Source organism: Babylonia areolata, chromosome 31, assembly GCF_041734735.1.
Source record: "Babylonia areolata isolate BAREFJ2019XMU chromosome 31, ASM4173473v1, whole genome shotgun sequence".
In the NCBI taxonomy this organism is placed as follows: Eukaryota; Metazoa; Mollusca; class Gastropoda; order Neogastropoda; family Buccinidae; genus Babylonia; species Babylonia areolata.
The window spans coordinates 5,915,486-5,938,100 of NC_134906.1; the positions used below are offsets into that span (position 1 = coordinate 5,915,486).

Consider the following 22,615-nt stretch of genomic DNA (forward strand, 5'->3'; position numbering starts at 1 on the left):
GTCGCTGTTGTTATTGTTATTGTTGTCGCTGTTCTCATTGTTGTTGCTGTTGTTATTGTTGCTGCTGTTGTTAATGTTATTGTTGCCGCTGTTGTTATTGTTGTGGCTGTTGTTATTGTTGTGGCTGGTATTGTTGTTGCTGCCGCTCTTGATGTTGCTGTTGTCATTGTTGTCGTTGTCGCTGTTGTTATTGTTGTCGTTGTTGTTATTGTTGTCGTTGTTGTTGCTGCCGCTCCTGTTGTTGCTGTTGTCATTGTTGTCGCTGTTGTTATCGTTGTCGCTGTTGTCCACACTCACCAGTGATGGATTGGAACTACAGTTGTTTAGCTTGTTGTTGTTGTTGTTGTTGTTGCTGTTGCTGCTGCTGCAGCGCAGCTTCTGTTGGTTTTTCGTGTTGTTTTTTTATTCGTGTTGTTGTTGTTGTTGATATTGTTGTCGCTGCTGCTATTGTTGTCAATGGCGATGTTCCTCTCCTTTTTTTTTTCTTGCTGCTGTTTTTCTTGTTGCTTCGACTCATGTTTCTGCCTTTGCGTCTTTCGAATAAACAAAATCAATCAATCATTGTTCAGTCTCTCTCTCTCTCTCTCTCTCTCTCTCTCTCTCTCTCTTTCACACACACACACACACACACACACACACACACACACACACACACACACACATTCAAACGGGAAAGCCACATATTTCATTATCATCTATATGGATAATATTGGACAACATTATATCTAGCGGGTTCACAAAGTACAAAACAGCAGACGTATCAAGCAAAATGAAAATGGCCCCAATTAAAGTGTCATGCTTTTCCAAAGCCAGGTCTTGTGTGTGGCAGGCACTAAGCGCACGTAACGCGTCCGCCTAGGAAGCGAGAGAATCTGAGCGCGCTGGTTCGAATCACGGCTCAGCCGCCGATATTTTCTCCCCCTCCACTAGACCTGGAGTGGTGGTCTGGACGCTAGTCATTCGGATGAGACGATAAACCGAGGTCCCGTGTGCAGCATGCACTTAGCACACGTAAAAAAACCCACGGCAACAAAAGTGTTGTTCCTGGCAAAATTATGTAGAAATATCCACTTCGATAGGAAAAACAAATAAAACTGCACGCAGGAAAAAATACAAAAAAATGGGTGGCGCTGTAGTGTAGCGACGCGCTCTCCCACGGGAGAGCAGCCCGAATTTCACACAGAGAAATCTGTTGTGATAAAAAGAAATACAAATACAACAAATACAAATACAATATTGTCACCGGCGACATTATGTTCTTACTCTCACTGCACATATTGGTGCTGGATATATTGTCACTAGCATGTATTGACTATCAAAGGGAAGAATTCAACGTAAAGATAATGATCATATTTTTTTTGATGATTATGCTTAGCAGTCATGATGATTATGATCCTTATAAGATGGTGTGTGTGTGTGTGTGTGTGTGTGTGTGTGTGTGTGTGTGTGTGTGTGTGTGTGTGTGTGTGTGTGTGTTATCTTCCATTCTATACTTTCATTAAAAAAAAGTTAGGGACCATATGCAAACTCACAGTCTCCTTCTTGAAAGCATGGTGAGATGATGATATAGATACCTATGGATATTATTTATACAGCGTCTATCCTCGGTCCGAGACCAAGCTATGAGCGCTTTACAAACGCGGAGACACCGATTTGCACAACAGGCTTCCACGCTGGGTAGAGCTGACTGACAACAGCCACTGGGCGCTCATCATTCGTTTCCTTTGTCATTCCATCAGGTTTCAGTCACGCACGTACACCCCCACTCTCACAGACATGCAACACTTTACATGTACAATCGTTTTGTTTATTTACCCCCACCATCCCACTCACACAGACATGTAACGCTTTACATGTACAACCGTACCCATGTAGGCAGCCATAATCCGTTTCCGGGGGTGTGCATGCTGGGTATGTCCTTGTTTCCATAACCCACCGCACTAATGGATTACAGGATCCTTAACGTACGTATCTGATCTTCTGCGTGTGCGTACACACGAAGGGGATTCAGGCACTTGTATGTCAGCACATATGTTGACCTGGGAGGTCGGAAAAATCTCCACCCTTACCCCACCAGGTTCAGTGGGAATCGAACTCACGAAACTCGGGCGAGAATCCAGCGCTCTACCCACTTGACCAGCAGGCCCGCAAATGGTGCAGAAGTTTCGGCACACGGCTCTTATACTGAAGAGGTGAATGTTAACAAAGAATACCACAATTCTGACGACGGAAGCTAAAGGTTGGGTCATTCAGACACCCACTGGACATCTGAAGGGTCTGTGTAGAGGAGAAGAGAGGGCTGGCCGTACTGAGTGAGTTAAAACCAAGCTTCAATGAAGCGGTCCAAAACATTTTGTGAAGTCTGCACACTCTCAGGGAAGGAAGGTGGTAGAGTGGTCCAGACTCTTATCTGCTCACTCTGTGTCAGTTCGCTCGTGAGGGTCTGGGTTCGAATCCCCGTCTCACCCTTTGTGTCAGGTTTAGCTGGAAAATCAAACTACTGAGCTGTCTGTCTAATAGTCACTGGGATGAGATGATAAACTCACGTCCCGGCATGTGCAGCACGCACTTGGCGCACTGAAAAAGAACCCTTGGCTGATTAATACGTCCCCTGTGAGGGAACACGCCATATGGAGGAGACTCGATCTGCCTCACTGCTGGGGTCTCCGTAGGTGATGCTAGGCGCCATGTGTGATTTATCGTAACCGCTGCCAGATAGACACGTTTTCTGTTCTGCAAATTTCTCATCTTTTCTTCTCCCCCCCCCCCCTCCCCCCCTCTCCACCGCCTCCCTTTTTTTTTGATATCTCGTGGTAGCAAAACGATGTCTGTCTCTTCCATCTTAATTACGATGTCGATTAGGAAAATTTGGTTATCACAAAATCAAACTACTGAGCTGTCTGTATATAGTCACTGGGATGAGATGATAAACTCACGTCCCGGCATGTGCAGCACGCACTTGGCGCACTGAAAAAGAACCCTTGGTTGGCAACGACTGAAAGTGTTGCCCTCTGGCAAAATTCTGTTGAAGAAATCCACTCTGATAGGTACACGAATATACATTGGGTATGTGCTCAAAGCCTGACGATGGGCGTGGGGTAATGCATCTTCTCAGCAGATGTGTTGTAGCGAATATAATTATTATGGATTTGTCGGAACGCAATGACGTCTCCCTCCATAGGACACTGAAACCGGAAACCGCGTGACATTTATTATCATTGTTTAAGAAAATACGTTTCCTTTCTTTTGTTGTTGTTGCTGCTGTTACTGCCCTTGTTGTTGTCGTTGTTGTTGTTGCTGGTGGTGGTGGTGTGTTGTTGTTGTTATTGCTGCTGCTGGTGATGTGTCGTTGTTGTTGTTGTTGTTATTGCTGCTGCTGGTGGGGTGGTGTGTCGTTGTTGTTATTGCTGCTGCTGGTGATGTGTCGTTGTTGTTGTCGTTGTTGTTATTGCTGGTGGTGGTGGTAGTGTGTTGTTGTTGTTGCTATTGCTGGTGGTGGTGTGTTGTCGTTGTTGTTGTTTTTATTGTTGTTGTTGCTGGTGGTGTTTTGTTGTTGTTGTTATTGCTGGTGGTGGTGGTGTGTTGTTGTTGTTGCTGTTATTGCTGCTGGTGGTGTGTTGTTGTTGTTGCTGTTATTGCTGGTGGTGGTGGTGTGTTGTTGTTGTTGCTGGTGGTGGTGGTGTGTTGTTGTTATTGTTGCTGCTGGTAGTGTGTTGTTGTTGTTGTTTCTGCTGGTGGTGGTGTGTTGCTATTATTGTTGTTGCTGGTGGTGGTGGTGGTGGTGGTGCCGTTGCTGTCGTGCTTGTTGCTGCTGTTGGTGCCGTTGTTGTTGGTGGTGTTGTTACTGCTGCTGCCGTTGTTGTTGGTGATGATGTTGTTGCTGTGGTGCCGTTGTTGTTGGTGTTGTTGTTGTTGTTGCTGTTGGTGCCGTTGCTGTTTTGTTGTTGTTGTTGTTGCTGCTGTTGCTGCCGTTGTTGTTGGTGATGGTCTTGTTGCTGTTGGTGACGTTGTTGTTGGTGTTGTTGTTGTTGTTGCTGTTGGTAACGTTGTTGTTTTGTTGTTGTTGTTGTTGCTGCTGTTGGTGCCGTTGTTGTTGGTGATGGTGTTGCTACTGCTGCTGCCATTGATGTTGGTGATGGTGTTGTTGCTGCTGTTGGTGCCGTTGTTGTTGGTGATGGTGTTGTTGCTGCTGTTGGTGCCGTTGTTGTTGGTGATGGTGTTGTTGCTGCTGTTGGTGCCGTTGTTGTTGGTGATGGTGTTGTTGCTGCTGTTGGTGCCGTTGTTGTTGCTGATGGTGTTGTTGCTGTTGGTGCCGTTGTTGTTGCTGATGGTGTTGTTGCTGTTGGTGCCGTTGTTGTTGGTGATGGTGTTGTTACTGCTGTTGGTGCCGTTGTTGTTGGTGATGGTGTTGTTACTGCTGCTGTTGGTGCCGTTGTTGCTGGTGATGGTGTTGTTGCTGTTGGTGCCGTTGTTGTTGGTGTTGTTGTTGTTGTTGCTGTTGGTGCCGTTGTTGTTTTGTTGTTGGTGATGTTGTTGCTACTGCTGCTGCCATTGTTGTTGCTGATGTTGTTGCTGCTGTTGCTGCCGTTGTTGTTGTTGGTGGTGATGTTGTTGTTGCTGTTGGTGCCGTTGTTGTTGGTGATGGTGTTGTTGCTTTTGGTGCCGTTGTTGTTGTTTTGTTGTTGTTGTTGTTGTTGTTGTTGCACGGTGGCGTCCCCTTAGGCGGGAAGAAGGGAAACGACCAGGAGAAAGACGAACAGCATCATGAGCCGAGAGAAGAAGTTGCGCACCCTGTCCCCGTCGGACAGTTCCGGCAGAGGGCGCGAGCTGAGCGGGGAGCGGACACGTGCCATGGTGGTCATGATGGCGGAGCGGGCACCTGGCCACGTGCCCGGGCCGGTCAGGCGGTACTGGTAGGGCGTGCAGGGTCCCGTGAACACCTGCCAGGCCAGAGCCAGATCCTTCCTCACCAGTGACCCTGAAACCCGTCACACACACACACACACACACACACACACGTACGCGCGCGCGCGCGCGCGCGCACACACACACACACACACACAGACACACACACACACGTACACACACACACACACACAAAGATTTTTACCGTCTAAAAACACTTATAGTGAATAGACGTTAAACTGAAGAAACACACACACACACACACACACACACACACACACACACACACACACACACACACACACAGGTACAAATTTTTCTAAAAATATTAAAAAAAAAATTAATGTATATGCTGTAAGCAAATAACTGTAAGTCATCTACTCATTCATTCTCCGAGCATAAGAGCGTCATGTTGTGATTGTGATATGGAGAAACACGTGTTCAGTCATTAGGCCTTGTAGCGTCATGTTGTGATTGTGATATGGAGAAACACGTGTTGAGTCATCAGGCCTTGTAGCGTCATGTTATGAGTCATCAGGCCCTTGTAGCGTCATGTTATGAGTCATCAGGCCTTGTAGCGTCATGTTATGAGTCATCAGGCCTTGTAGCGTCATGTTCTGATTGTGATACCGGGGCAGCGCCAGGAAAGAACCGCAACCACCGCCCTCACTCCTCTGGGGTCGGCCCTGATACTCTCCCCTTTGAGTTATTTTTGGACAAGTCTTTTGATTGATTGGTTAATGGTCACGTTATACTGGGTCATTTTCTGTCGAGTTTCGGGAATACCACGGAGCTATAAATACATTTCTATTTATGACTCAGGTGGGGGGTCACTTACCCAGACTGGGTTTGCAGCCATTGAGCTGTGGAGTTTCGGGAATACCACAGAGCTATAAATACATTTCTATTTATAACTCAGGTGGGGGGTCACTTACCCAGACTGGGTTTGCAGCCATTGAGCTGTGGAGTTTCGGGGGGGGGGTCACTTACCCAGACTGGGTTTGCAGCCATTGAGCTCCGCCAGTTCATCCATGAAGCTGATGTAATCCACCTGGATGGTGTGACGTGGCGACGTGACGTAACGCTTGGCCATGGCCGCCTCCTTGGCCTCAATGTCCGTCCACATGTCGGCTGTCGATGGGAGCTTTACCTCCCCCTGTCGTCACACGTGAAATCAGCATTCCTTCTCTGATGACCAGCTCAGTCAGTTTACATGTGAACTGATTTAATGGCGTATCATACATACATACATACATACATGCCACGGACAACTCTTTTGTTGCCATAGGTTCTTTTACACGCGCTACATGCATGCTGCACACGGGACCGCCTCGGTTTTATCGTTCATCAGAAAAAACTCAGCATCTAAAACCACCACTTATGCAACGTCTAATGGAGGTTAGTGGTGGATGGTTGGGGGGTAAGGGTGGGGGTGGAGGTGGGAAGTAAAATCCCAGTCCATGTCTGGTGGTCGAACCTGTGGACAGTCTCTTCCACAGCTCCACGTTGCAGCCCTCGACCTGCTGGTCGTCAGTCTCTGATTCGAACCACTTCGGCCGGATTCGCCGACGAAAGCTACACAAGTGAGTAGCCTTCTTCAGTGACTGAGAGATCGGTTTAACTCACTCAGTACGGCCAGTCCTCTCTTCTCCTCTACACAGACCCCTCGGATGTCCAGTGGGTGTCTCAATGACCCAACCTTTAGCTTCCGTCGTCAGAATTGTGGTATTCTTTGTCAACATTCACCTCTTCAGTATCAGAGCCTTCCGCTTGCAATATTTTGATGGTGGTAAACGCTGTTAACGTTGTCTCTTTCGCCGTTCGTATGGAGAGAGTTAACTTGGTAGTCATGTCTAACCACTTCGCCACGCCGTGCCGGAGACTTCAAGGGGATGCTCAACGCTCGGCATATGTCAGAGACTGTTTCAGTTTCAGTAGCTCAAGGAGGCGTCACTGCGTTCGGACAAATCCATATACGCTACACCACATCTGCCAAGCAGATGCCTGACCAGCAGCGTAGCCCAAAGCGCTTAGAGAGGCCTTGAAAAAAAAAAAAAAAAGAAAAAAAGATAATAACAGATAAATACATAAACAAAATGAACTACTACTGCTAATAATGATATGTATAAGGCGCAAAAACTTGATGAAGTCAACTATAGGCGTACAAAAATAAATACATAAATAAAATAAAATTTTATCTTATACATTTATTTACATTTATTTGCTTATTTATCATCATTGTTGTCTTTTTTATTTTAATTTTATTTAGTTATGTAACTTGGGCAAGACGCTCTCCATCATGATCTTCTTCTTCTTCTTCTGCGTTCACTCGTATGCACACGAGTGGGCTTTTACGTGTATGACCGTTTTTACCCCGCCATGTAGGCAGCCATACTCCGTTTTCGGGGGTGTGCATGCTGGGTATGTTCTTGTTTCCATAACCCACCGAACGCTGACATGGATTACAGGATCTTTAACGTGCGTATTTGATCTTCTGCTTGCATATACACACGAAGGGGGTTCAGGCACTAGCAGGTCTGCACATATGTTGACCTGGGAGATCGTAAAAATCTCCACCCTTTACCCACCAGGCGCCGTCACCGTGATTCGAACCCGGGACCCTCAGATTGACAGTCCAACGCTTTAACCACTCGGCTATTGCGCCCGTCACCATCATGATCAAATTCTAGCACAGATTACCTGGACAGCAGTTGCCTTCTGTGGTGTTTTGATGGTCATCGTCGGACACGATTGACTGTCACACGATAAATGAAAGTGAAACTGACTCTTATCACACAGAGACACAACTGACTATCACACAATTACTGAAAGTGAAAATACTGACTGACGCGACTATCACACAATAAGTGAAACTGAAACATACACCAGACAGGGACTTACATATGGACGATGACTATCACACAATTAGTGAAAGTGAAACTGACTCGTACTCACATCAGACAGAGACATATAGACGACTGACAATTACACTTGGGCGCAATAGTCGAGTGGTTAAACCGTTGGACTTTCAATCTGAGGGTCCCGGGTTCGAATCTCGGTAACAGCGCCTGGTGGGTAAAGAGTGTAGATTTTTCCGATCTCTTGGGTTAACATATGTGCAGACCTGCTAGTGCCTGAACCCTTTTCGTGTGTATACGCACGTAAAAGATCAAATACGGCACGTTTAAAATCCTGAAATCCATGTTAGCGTTCGGTGGGTGATGGAAATAAGAACATACCCAGCATGCACACCCCCCAAAAACGGAGAATGGCTGCCTACATTGCTGGTAAATGAACAACTCGGTCATACACGTAAAATGTTAGATGTTTGTCTGAGAGCGTATATGTGTTTGCCTGAAATCTGATTGAATGACACAGGAAACGAATGATGAGCGCCCAATGGCAGCCGTCAGTCGGTTCTACCCAGGTAGACAGCCTGTGCGAATGACTCCCGAGTTTATAAAGCGCTAAGAGCCTGGTCTCGGACCGAGGATAGGCGCTGTTTAAGTATCCATATCAAATCAAAGTTTTATCCTTCATCATCAATATAAACAAAACAGTCTCCAAGTCTGTGGCCTTTCATGCCCTGCTCTCATGGTGACCTCAGTTTCGATACCCCTCCACTTCCGTGCTTGGGGTGAGTCCTGTCAGTGTCTTCAGTGTGGGCAGATTCATGTGGGGGCTGTTGTTTGAGGGACGTGGTGGCGGTCTCCACTCTGGGAGGGACGCTCACTCAGTCTGGCTCCGCGACTAAGCCATTATTGTCGTTAGTAGGGGGCTTAGTAGGTGGTGTCCTAAGTACGTTAAATCAGAACAGGCACCACTGAACACCACCGAAGTGACTCAGCAGCAGTGCAGGGTCTCGACTGGTGTGTGGCCTCCTGGCGACCTAACATCGATGGTTCCCTGCGGATTGCCAACACTGGAACGGTGACGGACGAATCCGGGTGTGGCCGTGTATGGGAGGAATCTAAATGAGCGGCGTGGGAGTAATGCCACTGAAACGGTGCAGATGATGGGGCAGCAAAAAACAACCCCCCCCCCCCCCAAAAAAAAAAAAAAAAAATCCAAAAAATCGAAGTTTTACCTTGAAGACTCGCGTGGCCAGCCGACACTGCATCTCCGAGATGGGAATGATGGCACCCAGGGGCTGGATGAAGCCGATGGTGGCCAGGGTGTGGTGGGGGAGGTCTGGGGGGAACATGTACTTGTAGAGGGGGAGGCGGTTGTCCCGCACCTCCACCACCCCCTTGTCCAGGAAGGGGAGGCCGAAGCGGTATCCCGTGGCCAGAAACACCTGGAGGAGAACAACAACAGGTAACCACAACAATGAACAGGTCACAGGAATTGCGATCAGAAAAAAACAAACTGTTTCAATGAATGTTTAGGAAGTGAAGGATTGGACCCTCTCATGCGCTATACATATGATTATGCAGGTCACAGTGAGGTTTAGACGTCCACAAACGAAATTCAGGACACACACACACACACACACACACACACACACACACACACACACACACACACACACACACACTAACACAAACACACGCTAACACACACACAACACACACTTACACACACTCTCTCTCTCTCTCTCTCTCTCTCTCTCTCTCTCTCTCCCTCTCTCACACACAATCCCTGCCCCACCCCCTTGTCTCCCCCCCCCCCACACACACACACACTCGCACACACACACACTCACCACATCCACGTCGTCCACAAACGACCCATCCACAAACTGCACGCCCGTTGCGGTGAAGCGATCCACGTCAGCCTTGATGACGACACTTCCGCAAGCGATGCGATTGGCCAGGTCGTCGTTGACCATCGGGTGCTGAGCCAGGGGGGAGTACTCCGGAGTGAGACTGTAGAGGTCGTGGTCTATCTGGCGGTTGAGGTGTCGTCTGACGAGGAAGTCTCGGAGGGCGAATGGAAGGCTGTATATGAGAGAGACCAGCACACGACGCATGTTGACGATGTCCACAGGGAGTCCGCCAGGCTTGCTAATCCGATGGATCACCCACGTTCCCCGCCGCGTGCTCAACAGCACCTGCACGTGAGATCAAGGTGCGTGTGTGGGTGTGTGGGGGTGGGGGTGGGTGTGGAGGAAGGCGGTAACGTGTCCGATAAAGCCGAGGTACCGTGTGTGGTGTGCACTTTGCTGCATGTAAAAGAACCTCTGTTGTCCCTGCCTGGCAAAATTTCGTCGTAAAATTCACTGTAGTGTACGTGTGTGTGTGTGTGTGTGTTGTGTTGTGATGTGTGTGTTGTGTTGTGTTGTGATGTCGGAAGACGTGAAAGGAATGGTCAGGATCAAGAATAACTCTCAGGGGAAAAAAAAAAAGACCAACACACACACACACACACACACACACACACACACACACACACACACTGTGACAAACACACACACACACGCGCACACACACACGCGCACACACACACACACACACACACACACACGCACACGCGCACACACACACACACACGCACGCACACACAGACACACACACACACATACACGCACACACACACACATACTACAACACATACAGCACACCCTACACACACACACACACACACACACACACACACACACACACACACACACACGCACACACACACCACAGACCCTACCTGCCCGTGCTTGCTAAGCTCCACAGCCAAGTCTCCGCCAGAGTTACCAATGCCGATGATGACGATTCTTTTGCCGACAAAGGGGTAGGGGTCCCGGTAGTCGTGGGAATGGATCACCTGTCCCTGGAAGTCGGCCAGCCCGGGGAACATCGGTTCGTTTTTCTCCGCGTGGTGGCCCGTGCACACCAAGACCGCGTCATAGGTCTCTGTGCTCTCTCTGACGTCACAGGTTTTTTCTGTGCGCCCTTCGGTGGCGTCATCGGTTTCTGTGCTCTCGTTTTTGGTGCCGTCATTCTTGTGCTCAATCACTGCCACACGCACACACACACACACACACACACACACACACACACACACACACACACACACACACACACACACACACACAATCAAACATGTGTATTGCTATCTATCTATACGATATGATATGTGTGTGTGTGTGTGTGTGTGTGTGTGTGTGTGAATAGAATAGAATAGAATAGATTTTATTGTCATGAAACGGTAAGGTTTATAAGACACAAGTGCAGTGGTAAATGAATGAACGAATGAAAAAAAACAAAACACAATTAATCAATCAGTTAATGAAGTAAATTGCAGCAGCATTCATAAACAAATTTTCCCAATCTTGTTTGTATATATTCATCATCTGTTAGCATCACCTGACTGGGAATATATATATATATATATATATATATATATGTGTGTGTGTGTGTGTGTGTGTGTGTGTGTGTGTGTGTGTGTGTGTGTGTGTATTATTTTTGAAGTTCAGTCTACATGCACTGTTGGTAAGTGATACATACTGATGGCAGCTAGGGGTCAGTTGGTATGTACCTATGATTTCAAAAGTCGGTTCGCGCGTACCGATAACAGCAGAGGCCAGTTTACATTCACTGACAACAAGAGTTTTATCAATCTGTGTGTACGACACCCACACACATGAGCCCACATGCACTGATCATACCAGTCATCAGTGTAAATGTACTGAAGAAACCAGTTTTCAGTCTACATGCACTGATGACAACAGTTATCAGTCCACACGTACTGAGGACAACAATAAATTATCAGTCTATGTGCACTGATGAAATCAGTTATCAGTCCGCATGTACCGATGAAACCAGTTATCAGTCTACATTCACTGGTGATAACAGTTATCTGTCTGCACTGAAGCATTGGTGACAATAGCCACTAGTATACATGCACCGAAGAAATCAGTTATCAATCTACATTCACTGATGACAACACTTGTCAGGCGGCACCGTAACCACTGATGACAACAGTTATCAGTCTACATGCACTGATGACAACAGTTGTCAGTCTACATGCACTGATGACAACAGTTATCAGTCTACATGCACAGATGACTTCTTCTTCTTCTTCTGCGTTCACTCGTATGCACACGAGTGGGCTTTTACGTGTATAACCGTTTTTACCCCGCCATGTAGGCAGCCATACTCCGTTTTCGGGGGTGCACTGATGACAACAGTTATCAGTCTATGTACACTGGTGACACCAATCATCAGCCCACACTCACCGACGACAGTGTACCATCATCACAAAGAGACACCCACCCCTCACAAAGAGACACCCGCCCTTCACAAAGAGACACCCACCCTTCACAAAGACAAAGAGACACCCACCCCTCACAAAGAGACACCCACCCTTCACAAAGAAACACCCACACCTCACAAAGAGACACCATTTCACAAAGACAAAGAGACACCCACCCTTCACAAAGAAACACCCACACCTCACAAAGAGACACCATTTCACAAAGACAAAGAGACACCCACCCCTCACAAAGAGACACCCACCCCTCACAAAGAAACACCCACCCCTCACAAAGAGACACCCACCCTTCACAAAGAGACACCCACCCTTCACAAAGAAACACCCAGCCTTCACAAAGAGACACCCACCCCTCACAAAGAGACACCCACCCTTCACATAGAAACACCCACCCCTCACAAAGAGACACCCGCCCTTCACAAAGAGACACCCGACCTTCACAAAGAGACACCCACTCCTCACAAAGAGACACCCACCCCTCACAAAGTGACACCCACATTTCACAAAGACAAAGAGACACCCACCCTTCACAAAGAGACACCCACCTCTCACAAAAAGACACCCACCCCTCACAAAGAGACACCCGCCCTTCACAAAGAGACACCCACCCTTCACAAAGACAAAGAGACACCCACCCCTCACAAAGAGACACCCACCCTTCACAAAGAAACACCCACACCTCACAAAGAGACACCATTTCACAAAGACAAAGAGACACCCACCCTTCACAAAGAAACACCCACACCTCACAAAGAGACACCATTTCACAAAGACAAAGAGACACCCACCCCTCACAAAGAGACACCCACCCTTCACAAAGAAACACCCACACCTCACAAAGAGACACCATTTCACAAAGACAAAGAGACACCCACCCCTCACAAAGAGACACCCATATTTCACAAAGACAAAGAGACACCCACACTTCACAAAGAGACACCCACCCCTCACAAAGAGACACCCACCCTTCACAAAGAGACACCCACCCTTCACAAAGAAACACCCACAGAGACACCCACCCTTCACAAAGAGACACCCGCCCTCACAAAGAAACACCCGCCCTTCACAAAGAGACACCCACCCCTCACAAAGAGACACCCACCCTTCACAAAGAGACACCCGCCCTTCACAAAGAGACATCCGCCCTTCACAAAGAAACACCCGCCCTTCACAAAGAAACACCCACAGAGACACCCACCCTTCACAAAGAGACACCCACCCCTCACAAACAAACACCCACCCTCCACACAGAGACACCAACTTCACAAAGAGACATCCACCCTTCACAAAGAGACACCCACAGAGACACCCACCCTTCACAAAAAGACACCCACCCACCCTTCACATCCCAACGACCCGTGGTCTCAAAGTCCGCGGCCCTGGTGACGGCGACAACTTCCGTGTTGTAGCGGATGTGGGGCAGGAGGCGGAAGTGCCTGGCGTAGAGCTGCAGGTAGCGGCAGACGAGCGCGTTGTGCAGGAAGTTGGGCCATCGGTCCGGCACGGGAAAGTCGCTGTAGCACATCATCTCCTTGCTGGTGTTGATCACCGTAGAGCGCATCACGCACGCCTGCCCCGCCCTCACCTTGTAATGATGATGATGATGATGATGATGATGATCACATCATCTCCTTGCTGGTGTTGATCACCGTAGAGCGCATCACGCACGCCTGCCCCGCCCTCACCTTGTAATGATGATGATGATGATGATAGTATTAATAATAATGATAGTAATAATGATAATAATAATAATAATAATAGCACATCATTTCCTTGCTGATGCTGATCACCGTGAGGCGCATCACGCACCACTTTCTCGCCCTCACCTTAATACTAATGATAATAATAATAATAATGAATATTTGGACGCCCTATCTCCCGGAGAGCCCAGAGCGTTTACAATTACAATTACACACATGCATACATTGATGCAGATACACTTCATAACATTCATTTGTCTATATACATCACAAAATAACCAGGTCACACACACACACACACACACACACACACACACACACACACACACACACACACACACCAGGCATTCATACTGATATAGCTCCATTCCTCTCTCCACCCACCAACAATCGCAGACAGACACATAGGGCGGGAAAACTAATCTTAACAACTGTGGAAAAGGTGAGTTTTGAGAGCTGATTTGAACGAGGACAAAGACTGAGCGTGTCGGACAGAATAAGGGAGTTTGTTCCAGATGACAGGTCCAATGAAAGAGAAAGCACGTTCCCCATGGAGTTTCCTTCGCCTGTTTGATATGCGAAAAATTCGAGTGTCACAGGAGGAACGCAGAGACCGAGACGGAATATAGACCTGGAGGAGTTCCTGAAGATAAGGAGGAGCAAAGCCTGAGATAAAATTATAACAAACAGTAGCAATCTTATATTGAAATCTGAAAGAAACAGGCAGCCAGAATAAAAAAAAAAAAAAAAAATAACAAGAGAGGCAAGGCCTTCAAGACTCACTTGTGATACACTTAAAAAAAAGAAAAAAATCCAAGCTTTTTATGTATTGAGCATAATTTCAAAATGTAATGTTTAAGATGAGAAAGATCAGTTTAAAGTAAATTAAGTCCCCTATCATTAAGTACAGAGTAATTTCCCTTCTTTACTATCTGCACCAAAACGTTTGCAAAATAAATAAAACTTCCATGCTGAGCAAAAGAAGTTCCTGTTTGAACAGAAAATGATAATAATGACTGCTCTTGTTGTTGGGTCAGAATATCAGATCAAAGTGCCAAGTTTAGAGAATACAAAAAAAAATATAAATATAACAGTAAATGCAGTTTGTATATAATTAGGCTACATTCTTTACTTTTTTGTGCCCATCCCAGAGGTGCAATATTGTTTTAAACAAGATGACTGGAAAGAACTGAATTTTTCCTATTTTTATGCTAAATTTGGTGTCAACGGACAAAGTATTTGCAGAGAAAATGTCAATGTTAAAGTTTACCACGGACACACACACACACACACACAGACAACCGAACACCGGGTTAAAACATAGACTCACTTTGTTTTCACAAGTGAGTCAATAATACGGAGACTCATACAGCACGGTTCCCCGCTTTCAAAAACAGGTTCACCGCGTTTTACAGCACAAAAACAAACAACAAACAGATAATTATGTAACATTTAAAAGGTAGGATAATAATAATGATGAAAACGAGATAAAACGATTCACACCCACATATCAGTCACTGCACACACAAAAATGGTACATATCAAACACACACACACACACACACACACCACTAATAAATCCACGTAAAAGCTAAAATCGACACAAAGAATCAATAGGGAAAAACGAACAGAAGATTATACAATTTGGATGAACTCCACATTGTACACATAACGTGACATAAAATCCATTCACCTGAGTAAAATAAAACACTACAGACACTTCGCGTAAAAGTAACCAATTTAAAAATGTACTGTAACGGGCGCAATAGCCGAGTGGACAAAGCGTTGTACTTTCAATCTGAGGGTCCCGGGTTCGAATCTCAGTAACGGCGCCTGGTTGGTAAAGGGTGGAGATTTTTCCGATCTCCCAGGTCAGAGAAGAAGAAGAAGACGAAGAAGAAAAGAAGAAAGAGAAACACCCGTAGGTGCTGGGGAAGGACCCAGAGAGGGTAAAGAGGTAAAGAGTGGATAAAGCGCTGGACTTTCAACTTGAGGGTTCCGGGTTCGAATCTCAGTAACGGCGCCTGGTTGGTAAAGGGTGGAAGATTTTTTTTACCTATCTCCCAGGTCAACATATGTGCAGACCTGCTTAGTGTCTGAACCCCCTTCGTGCGTATACACACGCAGAAGATCAAATATGTACGTTAAAGGTTCTGTAATCCATGTCAGTGTTCGGTGGGTTGTGGAAACAAGAACATTCCCAGCATGCACACATCCGAAACCGGAGTATGGCTGCCAACACGGCGGGGCAAGAACGTTAAAACACGTAAAAGCCCACTCGTGTACATACGAGTGAACGTGGGAGATGCAGCCCACGAACAAAGAAGAAGAGAAGAAAAAGAAAATTAATACTGTAAGCATATGACGTAATGTGGAGTGGTCTAGAGGTAACGCGTCCACCTAAGGAGCGAGAGAATCTGAGCGCACTGGTTCGAATCGTGGTACAGTCGCCAATATTTTCTCCATCTCCACTAGACCCTGAGTGGTGGTCTGGACGCTAGTCATTCGGATGAGACGATAAACCGAGGTCCCGTGTGCAGCATGGATTCAGCATACGTAAAAGAACCCACGGCAACAAAAGGGTTGTCCCTGTTAAAATTCTGTAGAAAAATCCACTTCAATAGGAAAAAAACAACAACAACAAACAAAGAGAAGGAAAGAAAAAAAAAAGATTGCAAGCAGGAAAAAGAAAAGAAAAGGAAAGAAGAAGAAGAAGAAGAAAAAGAAAAAAAAGAGGTGGCGCTGTCAGTGTAGAGACGCGCTCTCCCTGGGGAGAGCAGCCGGAATTTCACACAGAGATATTATCTGTTGTGACAAAAAAGAGTAATACAAATACGAATGAAGTAATCAGTAGTTTCAGTTTCAGTTTCAGTAGCTCAAGGAGGCGTCACTGCGTTCAGACAAATCCATATACGCTACACCACATCTGCCAAACAGATGCCTGACCAGCAGACGCGTAACCCAACGCGCTTTGTCAGGCCTTGAGAAAAAATAAATAAAATAAAACAAAATAAAATAAACAAATAAATAAATAAATAATAATAAGTTTTTTTTTTAATAAAATAATGATAATAATAATAATCCACTTATAATGAAGTAATAATTCAGTCACACTTCCCCACTTAGTCACACACACCTCTTCGCTGTAGCGCCACAGACCCCCCGCCTCGTCCGACCGCTCGAAGCAGACAGGGATCAAACCCTCGTCCAGACAGCATTTGATGGCCGCCAGACCGCTGCACCCAGCGCCAATGATCGCCACCCGTTTGGCCATCGCTGGTCTCTAGGTCACGTGGCCCGGTTTGTGGTTCAGAGGGCAAGTGCTGCCGTCTCCACTGGGAGCCGACACTTTGGGAGAAATGTAGTTGCTGTTTTATGGGAGGGGAAAGACATTGATATTATGCACTAGACTAACAGTGTTTCCGAGAGATAAAAAGGAACATTCCACAGTCTTGCATGGCAGTGAACAAGATTTTAAAATTTCTTGTGATTTAAAAAAACAACAACTTTTATTATTATTATTATTATTATTATTATTATTATTATTATTATTATTATTATTTTTATCTTTTTTTGCTAAACATTTTTTTAATTCATGCTGATAGAATTCGAGTATAAATATGTCTTTAGTTATCATTACAGAAACTAGTTTCTCACTAATAAGTATATAAAAAACAACAACAAAACAACAGACAATGAAAACGGCGATGAATAACAGTATTTTTTATACAGAACAATCAAGACACCAAAGAAGGCGATGAATAATGTGATCTTATTTCTGAAAGTTCCTCATGTTCAAGACCACAAAGAACTTGAACGTTTACAGACATTTATGCATGCATGTGAATGACTGGTGCGAAAGCGCTTTGATTTGTCTCTGCACAAGATCCAGCGCTATATAAATACCATTATTATTATTATTATAGACATTTATTTTCTTCCAGGAGTGCACCAATGTACCAAAGCATGTTTAACAATGCTACATATTCCTTGCATACTAAATATGCATACAGCACAACTATAACACTGGCTCTTAGTGCTGCAGCCTTGGGGAACTATCCCAACGCCGACTGTCCTAAAACCCTCTTGGCCGAGAGAGTAGGGATGTTACTTGGGCAAGACACTCACCACTATGATCAAATTCTAGCCCAGATAGTTGGGACAGCGGCTGCCTTCTCTGTTGTTCTGATGGTCATAGTCGAACACGACTGACTATTATACATAACACCAGATTATTATTGTTCTCTGAATGAATTGTGTGTTTGTCAGTCGTTTCCAACAGTGACCAGGACCCCACGCCACAAACCACACCTCGCTCTACTGACCAGGACCTCAGCCCTTAACGACTTGGCCTTTAAGCCGACAGCCAATACATCGTTCAGCTCCAAGACCTCAGCCCTTAACGACTTGGCCTTTAGGCCGACAGCCAATACACCGTCCAGCTCCAAGACCTCAGCCTAGCCAATACATCGTCCAGCTCCAAGACCTCAGCCCTTAACGACTTGGCCTTTAGGCCGACAGCCAATACATCGTTCAGCTGCAAGACCTCAGCCCTTAACGACTGGGCCTTTAGGCCGACAGCCAATACAGCTCCAAGACCTCAGCCCCTAACGACTCGGTCTTTAGGCCGACAGCCAATACACCGTCTAGCTCCAAGACCTCAGCCCTTAACGACTTGGCCTTTAGGCCGACAGCCAATACATCTTTTAGCTCCAAGACCTCAGCCCTTAACGACTTAGCCTTTAGGCCGACAGCCAATACATCGTCCAGTTGCAAGACCTCAGCTCTTAACGACTTGGCCTTTAGGGCGACAGCCAATACATCGTTCAGCTCCACGTGTATCGACTATGGCCATCACAACAGCAGAGAAGACAACGACTGCCCCGACTATCTGGGTTATAATTTGATGACGGTGAAGAGTGTAACTCCACCTGTACTGACAATGGCCATTACAACAACAGAGAAGACAACGAGTGTCCCGACTATCTGCGTAATGATGGAGAGTGACTTGCCCAAGTTACATTTCTATTCTCTCGGCCAGGGTTGATTTTCTTTTAGGATAGTCAGCGTTGGGATGGTCCCCAAAGACCCACAATGCTGCAGCACTTAGAGGCAGTGCAATCTTGTCCCCAAGTGTGAGAGTCAGAGTCCTTCACAAAAGACTAAGCAGCAAATGACTTGTCACTGCAGTGGAGAGCCAGGGAGAGGGAAATGTAGCAATTAATCCACTGAATTTCAATCGCATGCATTCGCCTTTTTAGCTCTCCTGCAGCACTGTTAGCGCTACGTCGTCAAGCTATTCGAAGAAGCGATGAACAGTTCGCTGCATATAAACACGAGAAAGCAGGCAACTCCAGCGGGCAGAACTAAACCACACAACAGGCCGATTCGATGATGGTGTGGAAAACGGTTGATATGGAAAGAATATTCAACGATAAACAAATACAGGTACTTTGGTGTAATTCAACGCGTTCAGCTATACACTGCAATAGAAACTGAATACTGCTGACATCTTGGGACACACCAAAAACAATAGGTTCAAGGAACAAATCCAGCAATCAAGACAACAACCTAATCATATCCCTAGACAACACACAATGGTTATGTGAAGGAGAATCTGATTTTCAACGAAGGCTCAGAAACAACATGACTTGCACCACCTCATTAACTCTCTCCATACGAACGGCGAAAGAGACGACGTTAACAGTGTTTCACCCCAATTACCATCATCAAAATAGTGCAAGCGGAAGGCTCTTACACTGAAGACGTGAATGTTGACAAAGATACCACAATTCTGACGACGGAAGCTAAAGGTTGGGTCATTCAGACACCCATTGGACATCCGAGGGGTCTGTGTAGAAGAGAAGAGAGGACTGGCCGTACTGAGTGAGTTAACATTAGGAACAAAACTAAGATTCAGGAAACAAGTTATTATGCATATAGAGCCTAAACAATATGGCTTTTAACGTATTTTTGACGGTTCAGTTTCAAACAGAAGCTACAACCGGCAACAGCACAGCTTAGTCCAGTATTTACAGTCCAGTTTCTTTTCATTTTGATTTGATTACTGTACAAACAACGGCCAACAAGTATTACAACGTAAATCCGATTACCAAACGTCTTACTGTATAAACAACGACCACCACAGCATTACAATGTCTGTCTGATTAACTACAATGTCTTACTAATTAATGACCAACAAAAACATTACAATGTTTGTCTGATTAACTACAATGTCTTACTAATTAATGACCAACAAAAACATTACAATGTTTGTCTGATTAACTACAATGTCTCACTGAACAACGACCAACACAAACATTACAATGTCTGTCTGATTCTCTAATGCTTAGTGAACAAACAGCGAACAACAAGAACATTACAATGTCTGTGTGATTATTTAGTGTCACAATGAACAAACAACGAACAACGAAATGCATTACGATTTGTCTGATTAACATAATATCTTACTGAACAAAGAACGACATTGCAATGTTTATCTTTTGAAATGTAATTTCGACCAAAAAAACAAAAAATCAAAAACAAAACAAAATAGCAAAAAAACAAAACAAAAACAAACAACAAAACAAAACAAAAAACCAACAAAACAACCCCCCCCCAAAAAAACAAAAAAACAACCAAAAACAAAACAAGACAAACAAAACCAAAACAAAAACAAAGAAACAAATACACAAACAAAAAAAAAACAACAAAAAAACAAAACAACCAAACAACAAAACCAACCAACCAACCAACCAAACAAAAAAAACCCAACAACAACAAAAAAAAACCCCCAAAAAACCCAATCGTTCGTTCTTTAGTTTAGCATCTTTTTACTATCAGTGAAACAAAAACCATGTTTGTCTGATTGACAAACGTCGCACTGAACAAAGTATGAAAATCAAAACAAAAAAACAATGTTTGTCTGTTTGACTACTGTAGCACTGAACAAACAACGGACAACAAAAACATTACAATGTTTGTCTTGTTGACTAACATAGCACTGAACAAACAACGAACAACTACAACATTCCAATCGCTGTCTGACTGACTAACGCAGCACAGAACAAACTTCTTCCTCTCCTTCTTCGTTCGTGGGCTGCAACTCCCACGTTCACACGTATGCACACGAGTGGGCTTTTACGTGTATGGCCGTTTTTACCCCGCCATGTAGGCAGCCATACTCCGTTTTCGGGAGTGAACAAACAACGAACAACAACAAAAAACCCATTACAATGAAACCCAACGCAGAGTTCAAGACCAGGACGACAGAGTTCAGGACCGGGATGTAGTAGCCAGTCGCACAAGCAATCAAGGCATCGCTGAATCAGCTCGGTGTTTAGATTTGTCCCAACTCTGTGGAACTGACAAAGACTCTGGACAATTCTTATCATTAAACACACTCAGTACGGCCAGTCCTCTCTTCTCCTCTACACAGACCCCTCGGATGGCCAGTAGGTATCTGAATGACCCAACCTTTAGCTTCCGTCGTCAGAATTGTGGTATTCTTTGTCAGCATTCACCTCTTCAGTATAAGAGCCTTCCGCTTGCAATATTTTGATGATGGTAATTGGGGTGAAACGCTGTTTACGTCGTCCCTTTCGCCGTTCGTATGGAGAGAGTTAAACAAACTAAAAGCTGCAGAGACAAGCCAGCCAAAGAACACGACACCTACCCTAGGGTTCTGTAGGAAAAAAAACAACAAAACAACTTGATCGTCGACCAACACGTCAGGGATCAGTCAGTCGGCAGGCGATGATGGACAGATCGAACATTGATTGCGACTGATCGAAGTCCTTGCTGTTCAGTCACACTCAAGTTGCTTAACAGCATGCCTCGGGTGTTGACGATTGGTTTTTTTCCAGTCTATACTCAGGCCACACATCGTGTACCTCGCGCCCCCACACCCCACCCGCCCCCCAACCTCCTTCTTCCACCCCACCCCATCTCCCCACCCTCTCTCTCCCTATTCATCTGCTTCCTTGTCATCTGCTTTTAGACGAGCCTGTTAGAGAGAGAGAGAGAGAGAGAGAGAGAGAGAGAGAGAGAGAGAGAGAGAGAGAGAGAGAGAGAGAGAAGAATCACGCGTGTGCATTATTGAAGCAAAACAAGACAAGACAAGACAAGACAAGACAAATAGTTTACTGAAATGGGCCGTCACAGTGGGCCAGGGACGAACATGAAACGTAAGAAAACTTTCATTCACATTGCATGCCAAGGGTTTGCATTGTTTAAAAAAAAAAAAAAAAAAAAAAAAAAAAAAAAAAAAAAAAATATATATATATATATATATATATATATATATATAAATATATATTAATACCGTCCATGTAGCTGGCCTTAAATTGAATGCTTGTTCATGTAAATAACTACTTCCATTGAGAGTTTAAAGCGTAACTGAAGCCTGCATGACTGAATGACAAAGGAAACGCGTGATAAGTGCCGAATGCGCAGCTGTCAGTCGCTCTACACAGGTATGCAGCCTGTTGTGTAAATGACTCCGTGTTTGTGCAGCACTAACAGCCTGGCCTCTGTTCGAGGATTGGTGCTATAGGTTTCCCTATCCACACCATGTGGATGACTTCGACAACATGTTAAATGTTACACGTTTGTCTGAGTGTGTAGGTGTGCGTGCCTGAAATCTGTTTGACTGACACAGGAAACGAATGATGAACGCCCAATGGCAGCCGTCAGTCAGCTCTACACAGGTAGACAGCCTGTTGTGAAAATGACTCCGTGTTTGTAAAACGCTTAGAGCTTGGTCTCCGACCGAGGACAGGCGCTATTTAAGTATCCATATCAAT

The 22,615-nt window shown here is 45.4% G+C and overlaps 1 protein-coding gene and 1 pseudogene across 2 annotated transcripts; both read right to left on the minus strand.

Annotated features, from left to right (window-relative positions):
• Positions 1-4,418: 4,418 nt before the first annotated feature.
• On the minus strand, positions 4,419-21,611 carry LOC143276111 (flavin-containing monooxygenase 5-like). Of its 2 annotated transcripts, none has more exons than XM_076580511.1 (8): positions 21,487-21,611; positions 16,948-17,179; positions 13,450-13,696; positions 10,546-10,853; positions 9,611-9,958; positions 8,993-9,202; positions 5,896-6,061; positions 4,419-4,978 (listed from the first exon to the last, which is right to left on the minus strand). In XM_076580511.1, exons 2-8 carry the CDS (start codon positions 17,083-17,085, stop codon positions 4,719-4,721), a joined length of 1,677 nt encoding a protein of 558 aa, XP_076436626.1. In that variant the 5' UTR covers positions 17,086-17,179; positions 21,487-21,611; the 3' UTR covers positions 4,419-4,718. The 2 variants fall into 2 exon arrangements, with proteins under 2 accessions (XP_076436626.1, XP_076436627.1); XM_076580512.1 differs by having other exon boundaries at positions 16,948-17,159; positions 21,487-21,599.
• Positions 12,096-12,800, minus strand: LOC143276241 (uncharacterized; annotated as a pseudogene).
• Positions 21,612-22,615: the final 1,004 nt, after the last annotated feature.

What these genes read in the sequence shown, in the direction of transcription:
- LOC143276111 (XM_076580511.1), bottom strand. Translation starts at nt 17,085, where the DNA reads ATGGCCAAACGGGTGGCGATCATTGGCGCTGGGTGCAGCGGTCTGGCG. An exon ending in TGTGGCGCTACAGCGAAGAG is followed by an intron (nt 13,697 to 16,947) that starts GTGTGTGTGACT and finishes CATCATTACAAG; the next exon opens with GTGAGGGCGGGGCAGGCGTG. An exon ending in TGGCCACGCGAGTCTTCAAG is followed by an intron (nt 6,062 to 8,992) that starts GTAAAACTTCGA and finishes GTGTGACGACAG; the next exon opens with GGGGAGGTAAAGCTCCCATC.